This window comes from Triturus cristatus, chromosome 5_1, assembly GCF_964204655.1.
Source record: "Triturus cristatus chromosome 5_1, aTriCri1.1, whole genome shotgun sequence".
Taxonomy (NCBI): Eukaryota; Metazoa; Chordata; class Amphibia; order Caudata; family Salamandridae; genus Triturus; species Triturus cristatus.
Window position 1 is genome coordinate 5,716,777 of NC_140587.1, and position 23,048 is coordinate 5,739,824.

The 23,048-nt window shown below is 49.7% G+C and overlaps 1 protein-coding gene across 2 annotated transcripts in view; it reads left to right on the forward strand.

Annotated features, from left to right (window-relative positions):
• LOC146829924 (uncharacterized) overlaps positions 1-23,048 on the forward strand; it is a 73,280-nt gene that overhangs the window by 39,957 nt on the left and 10,275 nt on the right. For both annotated transcript variants that reach the window (XM_085603990.1, XM_085603991.1), the window contains exon 3: positions 4,714-4,869. In XM_085603990.1, coding sequence (XP_085460116.1) covers positions 4,714-4,869 — 156 coding nt within the window. The remainder of the gene's footprint in view (positions 1-4,713; positions 4,870-23,048) is intronic.

Consider the following 23,048-nt stretch of genomic DNA (forward strand, 5'->3'; position numbering starts at 1 on the left):
AACATAGCCCACAACATAGGCATACGTGAAGACACCCTCAAGTGTATCACTTCCTTCCTCTCAGGAACCACACAGAGCATTCGGATGCCTCCCTGCACCTCCGCACTGAAAGACAGCATATGCAGCATACAACAAGGATTATCCCTCAGCCCCACCCAATTCAACGTCTCCATGACCCCCCTAGTAGACAAGTGAGATCCCACATACTCAACTTAGTCTCCTGCACAGATGATACTATACTTATCCTCTTGCTCACCGAGGACCCACTGAACGAAAAATCAGCTTCTGAAACGCCAAGACCAACTAAGCCAAATGGATGAGAGACAACTGCCTCCAACTCAACTCCAACAAAACTGAATTAGTGATCTTCAGAAAGCACACTTCTACATGCCACCATAGCTGATGGCCTGCAGAACTCGGACGCACATCGACCAACCATGCAGGCAACCTCCGCATCATCCTCGCCAGCCAACTGACCATGAAACGACAAGTTAACGCAGTCGCCTCCTCCTGCTTCAAAACACTTTGCATGCTCTGCAGAATCTTCAGATGGATCCCAACCAACACCCGAAAGACTGTCTGTAGGAAAGTAGGATCTGCTTCTTATGACTACCCCCACGTTTTGCTTGACGTTACACTGTTTTGGACTCATCTGACTGGGATCCTGCTAATCAGGACCCCAGTCTATCTGCTTTCTCCCTAAAATGGCATGTCATGAATAATTACAATCCAGATTGGATACTGGGGTACCCTTGTGAGTCCCTAGTATATGGTACACATACACCCAGGACAAAGGTACCCCAGAGGCCTCCCATGGGCTGAGGCATGTATTATTCCACCCATGAGAGGCCATGCAAAATGGAAGTACAGGCCTGATATTGCAGCCTTTGTAAGATGTTTCATGCACCACTTACGTTAGATATAGGTTTACTATAGCTATAGGTCACTACACTTCAAACCTATAGGTCACCCCTATAGCAGGCCTTGACAATCCTGAAAGCAGGGTACTTGGTTTTATGTGAGACTGTGCCATTGCATGATTGGAGCACCCCTGTAGCCTTCAGAGAGCATTCTTCCGGGTTGTCGGTGACACAGCCAGACAGAGATAGTGGTGCATTACATGCTCGCGTAAAATGCTATCTCAAAAACGGCTGCAACAAACCATGTCGCGTTTGGTATCAAACACCTTGGAATCATACCTCTACACTGGTAACTGGTGTGGGAAGTATCTGGCACATGCATCAAGGAAGGCTTGTGCGATTCCTTAATTAAGATTATTAAGGAATCACAATTAGGGAATCGCAAAAGCCTATGTATGTCGGAAATGCTATAAAAATTGCGATTCCTAAACATTCCTTAATTGGGGATCGCAAAATGCGAGTCGCAATTAAGGAATGGCTTCCCATTCATTCCTTATGGGCCTACAGACTCATAGGAATAAATGGGAATTGAATGCTCAATTTGCGAGTACCCACTAGGTACTTGAAAATTGCGCATGCAATTTCAAGGCTGCAAGGGTGCCAAAAGGACACCCTGTTGCACCCCGAAATTGTATTGTGCGCCTATGTTGTACACACACATGCCTCAAGAGCATGTGTGTGCGTGTATAACATGTAACTTTGAAAAATGCACTTTAGTGCATCTTTCAAAGTTTTTGCAAATTACTGACCAGTTTTTTCCCCGGTAATTTGTGACCCCTAATAGCGAAATCGCTATTTTAAATTGTTTCTAGCATTGCATTTAAGGAATCGCAATTTGCAATTCATTAAATGCTAGCAAAATTTGCGAGTTTTGCATATGGGATGATGCATCCCAAATGCAAAAGTACCAGTCGCAAAGGGGCAGATTCTGAGAATGTACTGTAGATGCATGGGCCCTATGATTCCACCCTGCAGGAGCAAGCTTTGTGGGGTCTCTGGGCTTTCCAGTACCAGCCTTTTCAACCCGGACAGCACAAAATGGAGGAAGGCAGCACAATATACATCCTGTCACAGGTAGGTGTGACCACCTCCCAGACAGGATTTAGTGTATTAGGGCTGGGTGGGTGCACTTCCAAGGTACCTGAATGTCTGCACGAGGGGCACATTTGGTGTCCCTGTGCATAGCCCAGTTCATACCAGTCCTAGGAGCTGTTGGCTCCTGCTCTGGCACAATACTGAACAAAGGACATGGGAGTAACCTCTCCACTTTCATGACCCTCCCCTTGGAGCATCCCCCGAATCTTTCCAACCCTCTCTCGTGGGTACAACTGGGCTTACCTGGCTGTAGGACCCTCTGGACACCGACCACTCATCACTCGACATCGTTCGTGGGACAGCTGGTATCCAGCTCCTGGTCATGCTCGACATCTCCTGGTCCCTGCAGCTGTGGAGTCGAGGACTCCTTCTTTACACCTGAAGCCCCCGACGGTGGGTATTCGTCTACCGAGCCCTTGGTCACTCCTGAGTTACCCAGACTTTGTCTCCTCTCCTTTTAGGTTCCTTCCATCAAGATTCGACCTGTGGGTTCAACCGGACACTTTTTTTCATTCCAGGAGTGGCATTTCTTTGAAGACTCACATTGAGAATGACAACGGTTTCCAACGCCAAATCAACACTTTGCACCTGGCTTCCCTGGGATAGGTAATTCTGGTACTTTGGTATCCACGGATGGGGTGGCTCTCCAACCTTCTAGGTTCCAAAGGGTTTTCTCATAATCCACGGGAAAGGGTCCTTAAACTATACAATTGCAACTGTGACTCTCGCATTGAATTGTATTTAGCATGTGGTTGTGTTCTCACGCTGCACCCATCCTCCATGGGGTTCCTACTGACTCACATGGGGTGGTTCATTGGGGTCCCAGCGATTCTATATCTTCTAAACATTGTCTTGACTCGAGTTGTGGTTCTTATACCACTATTTTAGTATATGGTTTGGTCTCCCCCTAGATACCAGTGTTTATTAGTGATACTTAAGTGTGTTTCTGTGCTGCAGTATTGTGTGCTTTGTGTTTATCTGCGTGTAGCAGATACTGTGATGTATTTAAGGTGTTTTATAAAAATAAATACATATTTTTATAACTACTGTGTGGTTCTCCTTTCATTTGACCAATATTATAAGTAAGCCTGGGCGCAGTGCTTAGCTCCGCCCGCGGAGTGTGCATACTTTTGCCTCATTCGCGATCTGCGAAATAGGCGGAGGGCAGGCCGGCTACGCACACGCCACGGCGGAGCGGAGTTGCCCGTCACCTGCCTCCCTCCCGCCCTCTTATAAATGCAGTGATAATGTTCCTACCTTTTAAAAGCAAGCACAAAGTAATTAAAATAACTTACCTGAGCTGCGGCGTCCCGGGGCTCCGTCTTCCTTCTCTACTCCCTGTCTTCTTCCTCGCAAATGCGCATGCGCGGGTGGTGCATAGTGGGGCTACGCGGAGTGTGCCGGGTGTGCGTAGATTTGCCCCCACTCCGTGATGCTCCGTGTAGCCCCACTATGCCCACTACGCCCAGGGTTAATTATAAGGTTGTATTCTGGTAAAACAAGCTGCTTAACATTCCTCAGAGACTAAGCCTGGAGGCTGCTCTCCACAGTTAACACTTCGATAGCTTTCTAAGGTTATCTTTGACCTCTTAAATCTCCATAAGGTTGTTTGGACTGGTGCACGGTGCCCACTTTAATGAGTGGACATCATATATATGAGGCCAACTTCCCACACCGTAACTCAGGCTTTTGTCACCAGCCGCCGCTACGGCAATGCCGTCTACACCGGCATCTCTATCGAGCTCCTCAGTAGACTTCAGACCACACAAAACACCGTGGCCAGATTAATGCTAGTCCTCCCCAGATGAACCCACATCATCCCCCACCTGAGAGACCTTCACTGTCTCCCCACCCTGAAAAGATGCAAGTTGAAGATTCACACGCACAAAGCCCTTCATGACCTAGGACCCGCCTACCTCAAGCGGCGACTGAATTTCCACCCACCCTCCAGACACCTATGTTCCTCCTCAATCACCCTCCTACACACCCCCTGCGTCTGCGTCAGCTGCAGCTCCTCCTCCTACATCACAGCCAAGACCTGGAACACATTCCCCTCCAGCTCTGAGCAGCCCCCTGTCCTGGCAGAGTTCAGAAAGAGACTCCAGACCTGGCTCTTCGACAGAGACGCAGAGCCTAGATGCCCCAGGGCAGCGCTTTAAAAACGCTGATTGATGGAACAATTGATTGATTCTGATTCTCTGTGTAGCATGTCGTTTGTGTCCCTTCAAGTGCTTTTGAAGAAATAATTTAAGTAAAATCAATGAATAGATAATTAGTTATTGAGTGTTATTATGTGAATTATTGAGTTCTGTCACCTTCCAGAGCGAGCCTTGGACTGCCCTCAGAGTGAGGGGGGCTGGGCTTCCTTTTGGATTTGGGGTACACAATAGCACAAGAGCCTCTCCGAGGACGTCTCCAAGCCACGGGTTTAATGTCCTTGGCCAAAAAGGTCCTCCCCATACTCAAATTAAGTTCAGAGAGAATAAATAAATGTTTACCCTAAAGATTATAATAATTGCAAACATTGATAATGTGCATGAGTGTTTGCACTCTGAAAAGAAGCCTATAAGGGACTTGCATGAAGTTCTATAATACTGGCAACATCATATCAGCCCTGCTTGTCCGGATCCCTTTCTATGAGACATATTCCTGCTGCTAAAATCTTTTTGCTAATTGAAAAACATATGTTTTCTAACAGGGAGCAAGAATCATCTAACTGCGTTCAAGGATTGTGGCGCCCCCTCCAGCAGAACTACCTGTGGTAGAACCCTCTCCTTCAGGGCATCCATGGCTGAGCTTTGGATCACAAGAACATGCTGCGACTCCGACTATTGCAACGGTGGAGATATACAGGGTACGTACCGGCTGAGACTCCGACTACCAATGCGCTGCAGACATACAGGGTACGTACCGGCTGCGACTCCGACTACCAATGCGCTGCAGACATACAGGGTACGTACAGGCTGAGACTCCGACTACCAATACGCTGCAGACATACAGGGTACGTACCGGCTGCGACTCTGACTACCAATGCGCTGCAGACATACAGGGTACGTACCGGCTGCGACTCCGACTACCGATGCGCTGCAGACATACAGGGTACGTACAGGCTGAGACTCCGACTACCAATGCGCTGCAGACATACAGGGTACGTACCGGCTGCGACTCCGACTACCAATGCGCTGCAGACATACAGGGTACGTACCGGCTGCGACTCCGACTACCGATGCGCTGCAGACATACAGGGTACGTACAGGCTGCGACTCCGACTACCAATGCGCTGCAGACATACAGGGTACGTACAGGCTGAGACTCCGACTACCAATGCGCTGCAGACATACAGGGTATGTACAGGCTGTGACTCCGACTACCAATGCCCTGCACACATACAGGGTACGTACAGGCTGCGACTCCGACTACCAATGTGCTGCATACATACAGGGTACGTACAGGCTGCGACTCCGACTACCAATGCGCTGCAGACATACAGGGTACGTACAGGCTGAGACTCCGACTACCAATGCGCTGCAGACATACAGGGTACGTACAGGCTGAGACTCCGACTACCAATGGGCTGCAGACATACAGGGTACGTACAGGCTGCGACTCCGACTACCAATGTGCTGCAGATATACAGGGTACGTGCAGGCTGAGACTCCGACTACCAATGCGCTGCAGACATACAAGGTACGTGGAGGCTGAGACTCTGACTACCAATGCGCTGCAGACATACAGGGTACGTGCAGGCTGAGACTCCGACTACCAATGGGCTGCAGACATACAGGGTACGTACAGGCTGAGACTCTGACTACCAATGCGCTGCAGACATACAGGGTACGTACAGGCTGAGACTCTGACTACCAATGCCCTGCAGACATGCAGGGTACGTGCAAGCTGACACTTCAACTACCATAAAACTGAAGATATACAGGGTACGTATAGGCAGAGACTCTAGCTATAACAACGCTGCAGATATACAGGGTATGTACAGGCTGAGACTCCGACTACCAATGCCCTGCAGACATACAGGGTACGTGCAAGCTGACACTTCAACTACCATAAAACTGCAGATATACAGGGTACGTATAGGCAGAGACTCTAGCTATAACAACGCTGCAGATATACAGGGTAGGTACAGGCTGAGACTCCGACTACCAATGCCCTGCAGACATACAGGGTACGTATAGGCAGAGACTCTAGCTATCACAACAATGCAGATCTACAGGGTACGTACAGGCCGATGCTAAGAATTTCATAATGCTGCGGACATTGGGGATTCGTACAGGCTAAGACTCCGAATACCATAATGCTGCAGACATACAGGGTATGTACAGGCTGAGACTCCGACTACCATAATGCTGCAGACATACAGGGTATGTACTGGCTGAGACTCCGACTACAACAACGCCATGGATATGCAGGAAATGTACAGGCTGAGACTTTGACTAACAACACTGTGGACTTACAGGGTATGTACAGGCTGAGACTCTGACAATCATAACACTGCAATCATGCAGATTATGTACAGGCTAAGACTGATTACCCCAGCTCTGCGGACATTTAGGATATATACAGTCTGAGACTCAGCTTGCCACAAATCCCCGAACATGCAAGATATGTACAGGCTGAGACTGATTACCCCAGCTCTGCGGACATTTAGGATGTATACAGTCTGAGACTCAGATTGCCACAAATCCCCGAACATGCAAGATATGTACAGGCTGAGACTGATTACTCCAGCTCTGCGGACATTTAGGATATATACAGTCTGAGACTCAGCTTGCCACAAATCCCCGAACATGCAAGATATGTACAGGCTGAGACTGATTACTCCAGCTCTGCGGACATTTAGGATATATACAGTCTGAGACTCAGATTGCCACAAATTCCCGAACATGCAAGATATGTACAGGCTGAGACTGATTACTCCAGCTCTGCGGACATTTAGGATATATACAGTCTGAGACTCAGCTTGCCACAAATCCCCGAACATGCAAGATATGTACAGGCTGAGACTGATTACCCCAGCTCTGCGGACATTTAGGATATATACAGTCTGAGACTCAGCTTGCCACAAATCCCCGAACATGCAAGATATGTACAGGCTGAGACTGATTACCCCAGCTCTGCGGACATTTAGGATATATACAGTCTGAGACTCAGCTTGCCACAAATCCCCGAACATGCAAGATATGTACAGGCTGAGACTGCTTACCCCAGCTCTGCGGACATTTAGGATATATACAGTCTGAGACTCAGATTGCCACAAATCCCCGAACATGCAAGATATGTACAGGCTGAGACTGATTACCCCAGCTCTGCGGACATTTAGGATATATACAGTCTGAGACTCAGATTGCCACAAATCCCCGAACATGCAAGGTATGTACAGGCTGAGACTGATTACCCCAGCTCTGCGGACATTTAGGATATATACAGTCTGAGACTCAGATTGCCACAAATCCCCGAACATGCAAGATATGTACAGGCTGAGACTGATTACCCCAGCTCTGCGGACATTTAGGATATATACAGTCTGAGACTCAGATTGCCACAAATCCCCGAACATGCAAGATATGTACAGGCTGAGACTGATTACCCCAGCTCTGCGGACATTTAGGATATATACAGTCTGAGACTCAGATTGCCACAAATCCCCGAACATGCAAGATATGTACAGGCTGAGACTGATTACCCCAGCTCTGCGGACATTTAGGATATATACAGTCTGAGACTCAGATTGCCACAAATCCCCGAACATGCAAGATATGTACAGGCTGAGACTGATTACCCCAGCTCTGCGGACATTTAGGATATATACAGTCTGAGACTCAGCTTGCCACAAATCCCCGAACATGCAAGGTATGTACAGGCTGAGACTGATTACCCCAGCTCTGCGGACATTTAGGATATATACAGTCTGAGACTCAGATTGCCACAAATCCCCGAACATGCAAGATATGTACAGGCTGAGACTGATTACCCCAGCTCTGCGGACATTTAGCATATATATAGTCTGAGACTCAGATTGCCACAAATCCCCGAACATGCAAGATATGTACAGGCTGAGACTGATTACCCCAGCTCTGCGGACATTTAGGATATATACAGTCTGAGACTCAGCTTGCCACAAATCCCCGAACATGCAAGATATGTACAGGCTGAGACTGATTACCCCAGCTCTGCGGACATTTAGGATATATACAGTCTGAGACTCAGATTGCCACAAATCCCCGAACATGCAAGATATGTACAGGCTGAGACTGATTACCCCAGCTCTGCGGACATTTAGGATATATACAGTCTGAGACTCAGATTGCCACAAATCCCCGAACATGCAAGATATGTACAGGCTGAGACTGATTACCCCAGCTCTGCGGACATTTAGGATATATACAGTCTGAGACTCAGATTGCCACAAATCCCCGAACATGCAAGGTATGTACAGGCTGAGACTGATTACCCCAGCTCTGCGGACATTTAGGATATATACAGTCTGAGACTCAGCTTGCCACAAATCCCCGAACATGCAAGATATGTACAGGCTGAGACTGATTACCCCAGCTCTGCGGACATTTAGGATATATACAGTCTGAGAATCAGCTTGCCACAAATCCCCGAACATGCAAGATATGTACAGGCTGAGACTGATTACCCCAGCTCTGCGGACATTTAGGATATATACAGTCTGAGACTCATATTGCCACAAATCCCCAAACATGCAAGATATGTACAGGCTGAGACTGATTAGCCCAGCTCTGTGGACATTTAGGATATATACAGTCTGAGACTCATATTGCCACAAATCCCCGAACATGCAAGATATGTACAGGCTGAGACTGATTACCCCAGCTCTGCGGACATTTAGGATATATACAGTCTGAGACTCAGCTTGTCACAAATCCCCGAACATGCAAGATATGTACAGGCTGAGACTGATTACCCCAGCTCTGCGGACATTTAGGATATATACAGTCTGAGAATCAGCTTGCCACAAATCCCCGAACATGCAAGATATGTACAGGCTGAGACTGATTACCCCAGCTCTGCGGACATTTAGGATATATACAGTCTGAGACTCAGCTTGCCACAAATCCCCGAACATGCAAGGTATGTACAGGCTGAGACTGATTACCCCAGCTCTGCGGACATTTAGGATATATACAGTCTGAGACTCAGATTGCCACAAATCCCCGAACATGCAAGATATGTACAGGCAGAGACTGATTACCCCAGCTCTGCGGACATTTAGGATATATACAGTCTGAGACTCATATTGCCACAAATCCCCGAACATGCAAGGTATGTACAGGCTGAGACTGATTACCCCAGCTCTGCGGACATTTAGGATATATACAGTCTGAGACTCAGATTGCCACAAATCCCCGAACATGCAAGATATGTACAGGCTGAGACTGATTACCCCAGCTCTGCGGACATTTAGGATATATACAGTCTGAGACTCAGATTGCCACAAATCCCCGAACATGCAAGGTATGTACAGGCTGAGACTGATTACCCCAGCTCTGCGGACATTTAGGATATATACAGTCTGAGAATCAGCTTGCCACAAATCCCCGAACATGCAAGATATGTACAGGCTGAGACTGATTACCCCAGCTCTGCGGACATTTAGGATATATACAGGCCGAGACTCAGCTTGCCACAAATCCCCGAACATGCAAGATATGTAAAGGCTGAGACTGATTACCCCAGCTCTGCGGACATTTAGGATATATACAGTCTGAGACTCAGCTTGCCACAAATCCCCGAACATGCAAGATATGTACAGGCTGAGACTGATTACCCCAGCTCTGCGGACATTTAGGATATATACAGTCTGAGACTCATATTGCCACAAATCCCCGAACCTGCAAGATATGTACAGGCTGAGACTGATTACCCCAGCTCTGCGGACATTTAGGATATATACAGTCTGAGACTCAGATTGCCACAAATCCCCGAACATGCAAGATATGTACAGGCTGAGACTGATTACCCCAGCTCTGCGGACATTTAGGATGTATACAGTCTGAGACTCAGCTTGCCACAAATCCCCGAACATGCAAGATATGTACAGGCTGAGACTGATTACCCCAGCTCTGCGGACATTTAGGATATATACAGTCTGAGAATCAGCTTGCCACAAATCCCCGAACATGCAAGATATGTACAGGCTGAGACTGATTACCCCAGCTCTGCGGACATTTAGGATATATACAGTCTGAGACTCATATTGCCACAAATCCCCGAACATGCAAGATATGTACAGGCTGAGACTGATTACCCCAGCTCTGCGGACATTTAGGATATATACAGTCTGAGACTCATCTTGCCACAAATCCCCGAACATGCAAGGTATGTACAGGCTGAGACTGATTACCCCAGCTCTGCGGACATTTAGGATATATACAGTCTGAGACTCAGCTTGCCACAAATCCCCGAACATGCAAGGTATGTACAGGCTGAGACTGATTACCCCAGCTCTGCGGACATTTAGGATATATACAGTCTGAGACTCAGATTGCCACAAATCCCCGAACATGCAAGATATGTACAGGCTGAGACTGATTACCCCAGCTCTGCGGACATTTAGGATATATACAGTCTGAGACTCATATTGCCACAAATCCCCGAACATGCAAGATATGTACAGGCTGAGACTGATTACCCCAGCTCTGCGGACATTTAGGATATATACAGTCTGAGACTCAGATTGCCACAAATCCCCGAACATGCAAGATATGTACAGGCTGAGACTGATTACCCCAGCTCTGCGGACATTTAGGATATATACAGTCTGAGACTCAGATTGCCACAAATCCCCGAACATGCAAGGTATGTACAGGCTGAGACTGATTACCCCAGCTCTGCGGACATTTAGGATATATACAGTCTGAGAATCAGCTTGCCACAAATCCCCGAACATGCAAGATATGTACAGGCTGAGACTGATTACCCCAGCTCTGCGGACATTTAGGATATATACAGGCCGAGACTCAGCTTGCCACAAATCCCCGAACATGCAAGATATGTACAGGCTGAGACTGATTACCCCAGCTCTGCGGACATTTAGGATATATACAGGCCGAGACTCAGCTTGCCACAAATCCCCGAACATGCAAGATATGTACAGGCTGAGACTGATTACCCCAGCTCTGCGGACATTTAGGATATATACAGTCTGAGACTCAGATTGCCACAAATCCCCGAACATGCAAGGTATGTACAGGCTGAGACTGATTACCCCAGCTCTGCGGACATTTAGGATATATACAGTCTGAGACTCAGCTTGCCACAAATCCCCGAACATGCAAGATATGTACAGGCTGAGACTGATTACCCCAGCTCTGCGGACATTTAGGATATATACAGTCTGAGAATCAGCTTGCCACAAATCCCCGAACATGCAAGATATGTACAGGCTGAGACTGATTACCCCAGCTCTGCGGACATTTAGGATATATACAGTCTGAGACTCAGCTTGCCACAAATCCCCGAACATGCAAGATATGTACAGGCTGAGACTGATTACCCCAGCTCTGCGGACATTTAGGATATATACAGTCTGAGACTCAGCTTGCCACAAATCCCCGAACATGCAAGATATGTACAGGCTGAGACTGATTACCCCAGCTCTGCGGACATTTAGGATATATACAGTCTGAGACTCAGATTGCCACAAATCCCCGAACATGCAAGGTATGTACAGGCTGAGACTGATTACCCACGCTCTGCGGACATTTAGGATATATACAGTCTGAGACTCAGCTTGCCACAAATCCCCGAACATGCAAGATATGTACAGGCTGAGACTGATTACCCCAGCTCTGCGGACATTTAGGATATATACAGTCTGAGACTCATATTGCCACAAATCCCCGAACATGCAAGATATGTACAGGCTGAGACTGATTACCCCAGCTCTGCGGACATTTAGGATATATACAGTCTGAGACTCAGATTGCCACAAATCCCCGAACATGCAAGATATGTACAGGCTGAGACTGATTACCCCAGCTCTGCGGACATTTAGGATATATACAGTCTGAGACTCAGATTGCCACAAATCCCCGAACATGCAAGATATGTACAGGCTGAGACTGATTACCCCAGCTCTGCGGACATTTAGGATATATACAGTCTGAGACTCATATTGCCACAAATCCCCGAACATGCAAGATATGTACAGGCTGAGACTGATTACCCCAGCTCTGCGGACATTTAGGATATATACAGTCTGAGACTCAGCTTGCCACAAATCCCCGAACATGCAAGATATGTACAGGCTGAGACTGATTACCCCAGCTCTGCGGACATTTAGGATATATACAGTCTGAGACTCAGATTGCCACAAATCCCCGAACATGCAAGGTATGTACAGGCTGAGACTGATTACCCCAGCTCTGCGGACATTTAGGATATATACAGTCTGAGACTCAGCTTGCCACAAATCCCCGAACATGCAAGATATGTACAGGCTGAGACTGATTACCCCAGCTCTGCGGACATTTAGGATATATACAGTCTGAGACTCAGATTGCCACAAATCCCCGAACATGCAAGGTATGTACAGGCTGAGACTGATTACCCCAGCTCTGCGGACATTTAGGATATATACAGTCTGAGACTCAGCTTGCCACAAATCCCCGAACATGCAAGATATGTACAGGCTGAGACTGATTACCCCAGCTCTGCGGACATTTAGGATATATACAGTCTGAGAATCAGCTTGCCACAAATCCCCGAACATGCAAGATATGTACAGGCTGAGACTGATTACCCCAGCTCTGCGGACATTTAGGATATATACAGGCCGAGACTCAGCTTGTCACAAATCCCCGAACATGCAAGATATGTACAGGCTGAGACTGATTACCCCAGCTCTGCGGACATTTAGGATATATACAGTCTGAGACTCAGCTTGCCACAAATCCCCGAACATGCAAGATATGTACAGGCTGAGACTGATTACCCCAGCTCTGCGGACATTTAGGATATATACAGTCTGAGACTCAGATTGCCACAAATCCCCGAACATGCAAGATATGTACAGGCTGAGACTGATTACCCCAGCTCTGCGGACATTTAGGATATATACAGTCTGAGACTCAGATTGCCACAAATCCCCGAACATGCAAGATATGTACAGGCTGAGACTGATTACCCCAGCTCTGCGGACATTTAGGATATATACAGTCTGAGACTCAGCTTGCCACAAATCCCCGAACATGCAAGATATGTACAGGCTGAGACTGATTACCCCAGCTCTGCGGACATTTAGGATATATACAGTCTGAGACTCAGATTGCCACAAATCCCCGAACATGCAAGATATGTACAGGCTGAGACTGATTACCCCAGCTCTGCGGACATTTAGGATATATACAGTCTGAGACTCAGATTGCCACAAATCCCCGAACATGCAAGATATGTACAGGCTGAGACTGATTACCCCAGCTCTGCGGACATTTAGGATATATACAGTCTGAGACTCAGATTGCCACAAATCCCCGAACATGCAAGATATGTACAGGCTGAGACTGATTACCCCAGCTCTGCGGACATTTAGGATATATACAGTCTGAGACTCAGCTTGCCACAAATCCCGAACATGCAAGGTATGTACAGGCTGAGACTGATTACCCCAGCTCTGCGGACATTTAGGATATATACAGTCTGAGACTCAGCTTGCCACAAATCCCCGAACATGCAAGATATGTACAGGCTGAGACTGATTACCCCAGCTCTGCGGACATTTAGGATATATACAGTCTGAGACTCAGCTTGCCACAAATCCCCGAACATGCAAGGTATGTACAGGCTGAGACTGATTACCCCAGCTCTGTGGACATTTAGGATATATACAGTCTGAGACTCAGATTGCCACAAATCCCCGAACATGCAAGATATGTACAGGCTGAGACTGATTACCCCAGCTCTGCGGACATTTAGGATATATACAGGCCGAGACTCAGCTTGCCACAAATCCCCGAACATGCAAGATATGTACAGGCTGAGACTGATTACCCCAGCTCTGCGGACATTTAGGATATATACAGTCTGAGACTCAGCTTGCCACAAATCCCCGAACATGCAAGATATGTACAGGCTGAGACTGATTACCCCAGCTCTGCGGACATTTAGGATATATACAGTCTGAGACTCATATTGCCACAAATCCCCGAACATGCAAGATATGTACAGGCTGAGACTGATTACCCCAGCTCTGCGGACATTTAGGATATATACAGTCTGAGACTTATATTGCCACAAATCCCCGAACATGCAAGATATGTATAGGCTGAGACTGATTACCCCAGCTCTGCGGACATTTAGGATATATACAGTCTGAGACTCAGCTTGCCACAAATCCCCGAACATGCAAGATATGTACAGGCTGAGACTGATTACCCCAGCTCTGCGGACATTTAGGATATATACAGTCTGAGACTCATATTGCCACAAATCCCCGAACATGCAAGATATGTACAGGCTGAGACTGATTACCCCAGCTCTGCGGACATTTAGGATATATACAGTCTGAGACTCAGCTTGCCACAAATCCCCGAACATGCAAGATATGTACAGGCTGAGACTGATTACCCCAGCTCTGCGGACATTTAGGATATATACAGTCTGAGACTCAGCTTGCCACAAATCCCCGAACATGCAAGATATGTACAGGCTGAGACTGATTACCCCAGCTCTGCGGACATTTAGGATATATACAGTCTGAGACTCATATTGCCACAAATCCCCGAACATGCAAGATATGTACAGGCTGAGACTGATTACCCCAGCTCTGCGGACATTTAGGATATATACAGTCTGAGACTCATATTGCCACAAATCCCCGAACCTGCAAGATATGTACAGGCTGAGACTGATTACCCCAGCTCTGCGGACATTTAGGATATATACAGTCTGAGACTCAGCTTGCCACAAATCCCCGAACATGCAAGATATGTACAGGCTGAGACTGATTACCCCAGCTCTGCGGACATTTAGGATATATACAGTCTGAGACTCAGATTGCCACAAATCCCCGAACATGCAAGGTATGTACAGGCTGAGACTGATTACCCCAGCTCTGCGGACATTTAGGATATATACAGTCTGAGAATCAGCTTGCCACAAATCCCCGAACATGCAAGATATGTACAGGCTGAGACTCTCATTACCACAACACTGCAGATACACAGGATAAGTACAGGCTGAAGCTCTGACTACCATCACATATATACAGAGTATCCACTGCCTGAGACTCTGCCTACCACAATTGGGGAAATGGGGGGCTGGTACATTCCTTCAGGCCCCCTCCCTGGTCTCAAACTGCAGATACAGTCTGAATTCTATCTTTCTGTAGAAGAAGGAGAGTGTTCTGAGGCAGCTCCTCGTGGTGACACTTTTATTTTTGGCACTAGCTTGTGGGTGGGGTGACGCTTGCTTCCTTTCTAACCAATTGGATCAAAGTCCCAGAGGCAACCCCACCAGCGTTTGGCTTACGGCAAATAGGCGCAAAGAGCCATGTGCCAAGGCAACTCCAAGCAGGCCAGCGCCATCAACCGCACTAAACCTGGGGTCTGGGAGCTAGCAGTGCATGTGCAAGAGAGTCCTCTGACACTGATCATTAAAAACCACTTCAAAGTAGGCCCTGGACCCACCGCAAGACAGGAGACAAACCCCTGACAGGACAGACACAGGGCTATGCAGCAATCAGGCAGGGAATACTCAAGGGTTGTCTTCTGGTTCTGTTTGACTCCTTTCAAGGGTACAGACGTTTAAACTGTGTCTCAGATAAAGCTGTCAGGCAGGATTTGACGCTGGTGTGCGAAGAGGAGGGGCAGTAGTTTCCACCCTGATGGTCCAGTTACTGTCAGAGAACTCATCCTTGAACATTCAGATTAACTTTTCAATCAAACTGACCAATTGTGTAGATCCTAGGAGCAATATACCATCTCAGAAAGATAAAGCATTTGATTAAAAGCTGCTGGAGGGTTAATGCTGATTAGCATCCAGGAGCTTGAGGCAGAGAAAAGGTAACATTCTAAAAGTTCATAAAAATGTAGGTAAGATCCCACTTAAATACTAAGGGGTCTATTCTAATGTCGGGCGGATCGCCACCACCCTCATGGCGGTGGCGATCCACCCAACATTAATTCCGCCCACCTCCCATTTCCCCCCTGCCATATTATGATGGCGGGGGGTACCGCGGAGGACAGGAAGACCGCCTGCTGCTTTTGCGCCGGTCAACGGGTCGACCGGGCGAGAAAGGATTGAATATGATGGCGGTGTCTGCAAGACACCGCCATCCATATTACTATGCAGGCAGGAAGCAGCATTTCGCCGCCACGGAAAGGCATGCGGTGTTCGCAGTTGGGGGCCCATTGCAGACCCCTGCATTTGCATGCACAACGTGGCAGGCACCGCGCCTAAAAAGCCATTTTCCCACAATGTCCATAGAAAGCATTTGTAAACACTGCCCAAGAACTGCATCACCCAAGAATAGCCACCAGAGGGCAGACTGGCTCCCAACATGAAGACAAGAACAGATTATCAGCTGCATTTTCTACCTTGGAGAGGTCGTGGGTTCATACAGCTTCCATGCCAGGACACTCTGATACTTTCAGTCATCCTGGTGCTCTTTTGAGACTACAGGAAGAGCTCTCTCTCTATCACTGTTTCATTGTACTGCAAAGAGTCCTAATTTCAGAATGAAGCTAGAAAAATCACTCCTGGTCTCTCCCACTGTGCCCAGTGTCCAGGTGGCCTCGGCCAGGTTTCCCACATGTTCTTGTGCAGTCTGTGGAGCAGCTGGTTCTCCACAGAGGACAGAGTACTTCTTTAGCTTTTAGTCAATTGGAGGCCGGCCAGCTGCCTCTTAGAAAGAAGCTCCTGTACAGGCCCTTAGCATAAAACTGAAAGCCCTAGAGACTTCTTTGCCTAGAAGTTCAGCCAGAGATAATCTTTGTCAAATTAACTGGTCTCAATATATATATCAAAGTGCAAAGTAATCTGCACCCAGGTGAATCAGTGTGACCCTTACATCACATGGATATATCAGTAGGATCCTCACTCACTAGTACCACCAGTGGCCTGATTCATCATTGGAACCCCACCCACAGGTACCACCAGTGGCCTGATTCATCATTGGAACCCCACCCACAGGTACCACCAGTGGCCTGCTTCATCATTGGATCCCCACCCACAGGTACCACCGGTGGCCTGCTTCATCATTGGATCCCCACCTACAGGTACCACCGGTGGCCTGCTTCATCATTGGAACCCCACCCACAGGTACCACCAGTGGCCTGATTCATCATTGGAACCCCACCCACAGGTACCACCAGTGGCCTGCTTCATCATTGGATCCCCACCCACAGGTACCACCGGTGGCCTGCTTCATCATTGGATCCCCACCTACAGGTACCACCGGTGGCCTGCTTCATCATTGGAACCCCACCCACAGGTACCACTAGTGGCCTGCTTCATCAATGGATCCCCACCCACAGGTACCACCAGTGGCCTGCTTCATCATTGGGACCCCACCCACAGGTACCACCAGTGGCCTGCTTCATCATTGGATCCCCACCCACAGGTACCACCGGTGGCCTGCTTCATCAATGGATCCCCACCCACAGGTACCACCAGTGGCCTGCTTCATCAATGGATCCCCACCCACAGGTACCACCAGTGGCCTGCTTCATCAATGGATCCCCACCCACAGGTACCACCAGTGGCCTGCTTCATCATTGGATCCCCACCCACAGGTACCACCGGTGGCCCGCTTCATCAATGGATCCCCACCCACAGGTACCACCAGTGGCCTGCTTCATCATTGGATCTCCGAGGTACCACCCGTGGTACGCTTCATCATTGCATCCTCACCTACAGGTGCCACTATTGGCATGCAAACACCTCAGCATGGGACCACAGCAGATGGCCAGCAGAACTCGGACCCACACTGACCGAGAATTCATGCAACCTCAGCATCATCCTCGACAGCCAACTGATCATGAAATGACAAGTCAATGCAGTGGCCTCCTCCTGCCTCCACACACTCCACATGCTCTTCCAAATCTTCGGATTGATCAAGACTAACACCAGAAAGACCGTCATTCTGCCCCTCGTCCCCGGCTGCCTTGACTACAGAAATGCCCTTCATGCCGGCATCTCCACCCAGCTCCTCTCAAGACTCCAGAACATATAGAACACTGTAGCCAGACTAATCCTGGACCTTCTTGTGTGAACTTGCATTGCCCCTCCACCTTAGAGACCTTCACTAGCTCCCCATCCAGAAAAGATGCCAGTTCAAGATCCTCATGCATGTCTACAGAGCTCTCCACAACCTGGGACCGGCCGACCTCAAAAATCAATAGAAATTCCACCAACCCCCTAGACACCCGTGCTCTCCTTCGCTTGCCCTCGCACGCCCCCGTCCCTCACAGCCGCAGCAGTGACTACTCCTTCTCGTACATTGCTGCCGAGACCTGCAATGACTTCCCCCAGCTCTGCGCAGCCCACTCACTGATAGACTTCAGAGAGAGACTCAAGACCTGCAATGACTTCCCCGAGCTCTGTGCAGCCCACTCACTGGCAGATTTCAGAGAGAGACTCAAGACCTGCAATGACTTCCCCGAGCTCTGTGCAGCCCACTCACTGGCAGACTTCAGAAAGAGACTCAAGACCTGCAATGACTTCCCCGAGCTCTGAGCAGCCCACTCACTGGCAGACTTCAGAAAGAGACTCAAGACCTGCAGGGACTTCCCCGAGCTCTGCGCAGCCCACTCACTGGCAGACTTCAGAGAGAGACTCAAGACCTGCAATGACTTCCCCGAGCTCTGTGCAGCCCACTCACTGGCAGACTTCAGAAAGAGACTCAAGACCTGCAATGACTTCCCCGAGCTCTGAGCAGCCCACTCACTGGCAGACTTCAGAAAGAGACTCAAGACCTGCAGGGACTTCCCCGAGCTCTGCGCAGCCCACTCACTGATAGACTTCAGAGAGAGACTCAAGACATGCAATGACTTCCCCGAGCTCTGTGCAGCCCACTAACTGCCAGACTTCAGAGAGAGACTCAAGACCTGCAATGACTTCCCCGAGCTCTGCGCAGCCCACTCACTGGCAGACTTCAGAAAGAGACTCAAGACCTGCAATGACTTCCCCGAGCTCTGCGCAGCCCACTCACTGGCAGACTTCAGAGAGAGACTCAAGACCTGCAATGACTTCCCCGAGCTCTGTGCAGCCCACTCACTGGCAGACTTCAGAAAGAGACTCAAGACCTGCAATGACTTCCCCGAGCTCTGAGCAGCCCACTCACTGGCAGACTTCAGAAAGAGACTCAAGACCTGCAATGACTTCCCCGAGCTCTGCGCAGCCCACTCACTGGCAGACTTCAGAGAGAGACTCAAGACCTGCAATGACTTCCCCAAGCTCTGAGCAGCCCACTCACTGGCAGACTTCAGAGAGAGACTCAAGACCTGCAATGACTTCCCCGAGCTCTGCGCAGCCCACTCACTGGCAGACTTCAGAAAGAGACTCAAGACCTGCAGGGACTTCCCCGAGCTCTGCGCAGCCCACTCACTGATAGACTTCAGAGAGAGACTCAAGACCTGCAATGACTTCCCCGAGCTCTGTGCAGCCCACTCACTGATAGACTTCAGAGAGAGACTCAAGACCTGCAATGACTTCCCCGAGCTCTGTGCAGCCCACTCACTGATAGACTTCAGAGAGAGACTCAAGACCTGCAATGACTTCCCCGAGCTCTGTGCAGCCCACTCACTGGCAGACTTCAGAGAGAGACTCAAGACCTGCAATGACTTCCCCGAGCTCTGTGCAGCCCACTCACTGGCAGACTTCAGAAAGAGACTCAAGACCTGCAATGACTTCCCCGAGCTCTGAGCAGCCCACTCACTGGCAGACTTCAGAAAGAGACTCAAAACCTGCAATGCCTTCCCCGAGCTCTGCGCAGCCCACTCACTGGCAGACTTCAGAGAGAGACTCAAGACCTGCAATGACTTCCCCAAGCTCTGCGCAGCCCACTCACTGGCAGACTTCAGAGAGAGACTCAAGACCTGCAATGACTTCCCCGAGCTCTGCGCAGCCCACTCACTGGCAGACTTCAGAAAGAGACTCAAGACCTGCAGGGACTTCCCCGAGCTCTGCGCAGCCCACTCACTGATAGACTTCAGAGAGAGACTCAAGACCTGCAATGACTTCCCCGAGCTCTGCGCAGCCCACTCACTGGCAGACTTCAGAGAGAGACTCAAGACCTGCAATGACTTCCCCAAGCTCTGCGCAGCCCACTCACTGGCAGACTTCAGAGAGAGACTCAAGACCTGCAATGACTTCCCCGAGCTCTGTGCAGCCCACTCACTGGCAGACTTCAGAGAGAGACTCAAGACCTGCAATGACTTCCCCGAGCTCTGTGCAGCCCACTCACTGCCAGACTTCAGAGAGAGACTCAAGACCTGCAATGACTTCCCCGAACTCTGCGCAGCCCACTCACTGGCAGACTTCAGAAAGAGACTCAAGACCTGCAATGACTTCCCCGAGCTCTGCGCAGCCCACTCACTGGCAGACTTCAGAGAGAGACTCAAGACCTGCAATGACTTCCCCGAGCTCTGTGCAGCCCACTCACTGGCAGACTTCAGAAAGAGACTCAAGACCTGCAATGACTTCCCCGAGCTCTGAGCAGCCCACTCACTGGCAGACTTCAGAAAGAGACTCAAGACCTGCAATGACTTCCCCGAGCTCTGCGCAGCCCACTCACTGGCAGACTTCAGAGAGAGACTCAAGACCTGCAATGACTTCCCCAAGCTCTGCGCAGCCCACTCACTGGCAGACTTCAGAGAGAGACTCAAGACCTGCAATGACTTCCCCGAGCTCTGCGCAGCCCACTCACTGATAGACTTCAGAGAGAGACTCAAGACCTGCAGGGACTTCCCCGAGCTCTGCGCAGCCCACTCACTGATAGACTTCAGAGAGAGACTCAAGACCTGCAATGACTTCCCCGAGCTCTGTGCAGCCCACTCACTGATAGACTTCAGAGAGAGACTCAAGACCTGCAATGACTTCCCCGAGCTCTGTGCAGCCCACTCACTGCCAGACTTCAGAGAGAGACTCAAGACCTGCAATGACTTCCCCGAACTCTGCGCAGCCCACTCACTGGCAGACTTCAGAGAGAGACTCAAGACCTGCAATGACTTTCCCGAGCTCTGAGCAGCCCACTCACTGGCAGACTTCAGAAAGAGACTCAAAACCTGCAATGACTTCCCCGAGCTCTGCGCAGCCCACTCACTGGCAGACTTCAGAGAGAGACTCAAGACCTGCAATGACTTCCCCGAGCTCTGCGCAGCCCACTCACTGGCAGACTTCAGAGAGAGACTCAAGACCTGCAATGACTTCCCCGAGCTCTGTGCAGCCCACTCACTGGCAGACTTCAGAAAGAGACTCAAGACCTGCAATGACTTCCCCGAGCTCTGAGCAGCCCACTCACTGGCAGACTTCAGAAAGAGACTCAAAACCTGCAATGACTTCCCCGAGCTCTGCACAGCCCACTCACTGGCAGACTTCAGAGAGAGACTCAAGACCTGCAATGACTTCCCCAAGCTCTGCGCAGCCCACTCACTGGCAGACTTCAGAGAGAGACTCAAGACCTGCAATGACTTCCCCGAGCTCTGCGCAGCCCACTCACTGGCAGACTTCAGAAAGAGACTCAAGACCTGCAGGGACTTCCCCGAGCTCTGCGCAGCCCACTCACTGATAGACTTCAGAGAGAGACTCAAGACCTGCAATGACTTCCCCGAGCTCTGTGCAGCCCACTCACTGCCAGACTTCAGAGAGAGACTCAAGACCTGCAATGACTTCCCCGAGCTCTGCGCAGCCCACTCACTGGCAGACTTCAGAAAGAGACTCAAGACCTGCAATGACTTCCCCGAGCTCTGCGCAGCCCACTCACTGGCAGACTTCAGAGAGAGACTCAAGACCTGCAATGACTTCCCCGAGCTCTGTGCAGCCCACTCACTGGCAGACTTCAGAAAGAGACTCAAGACCTGCAATGACTTCCCCGAGCTCTGCGCAGCCCACTCACTGGCAGACTTCAGAGAGAGACTCAAGACCTGCAATGACTTCCCCGAGCTCTGCGCAGCCCACTCACTGGCAGACTTCAGAAAGAGACTCAAGACCTGCAGGGACTTCCCCGAGCTCTGTGCAGCCCACTCACTGGCAGACTTCAGAGAGAGACTCAAGACCTGCAATGACTTCCCCGAGCTCTGTGCAGCCCACTCACTGGCAGACTTCAGAAAGAGACTCAAGACCTGCAATGACTTCCCCGAGCTCTGTGCAGCCCACTCACTGGCAGACTTCAGAAAGAGACTCAAGACCTGCAATGACTTCCCCGAGCTCTGTGCAGCCCACTCACTGGCAGACTTCAGAGAGAGACTCAAGACCTGCAATGACTTCCCCGAGCTCTGTGCAGCCCACTCACTGGCAGACTTCAGAGAGAGACTCAAGACCTGCAATGACTTCCCCGAGCTCTGTGCAGCCCACTCACTGGCAGACTTCAGAGAGAGACTCAAGACCTGCAATGACTTCCCCGAGCTCTGCGCAGCCCACTCACTGGCAGACTTCAGAGAGAGACTCAAGACCTGCAATGACTTCCCCAAGCTCTGCGCAGCCCACTCACTGGCAGACTTCAGAAAGAGACTCAAGACCTGCAATGACTTCCCCGAGCTCTGTGCAGCCCACTCACTGCCAGACTTCAGAGAGAGACTCAAGACCTGCAATGACTTCCTCACGCTCTGTGCAGCCCACTCACTGGCAGACTTCAGAGAGAGACTCAAGACCTGCAATGACTTCCCCGAGCTCTGAGCAGCCCACTCACTGGCAGACTTCAGAAAGAGACTCAAGACCTGCAATGACTTCCCCGAGCTCTGCGCAGCCCACTCACTGGCAGACTTCAGAAAGAGACTCAAGACCTGCAATGACTTCCCCGAGCTCTGCGCAGCCCACTCACTGGCAGACTTCAGA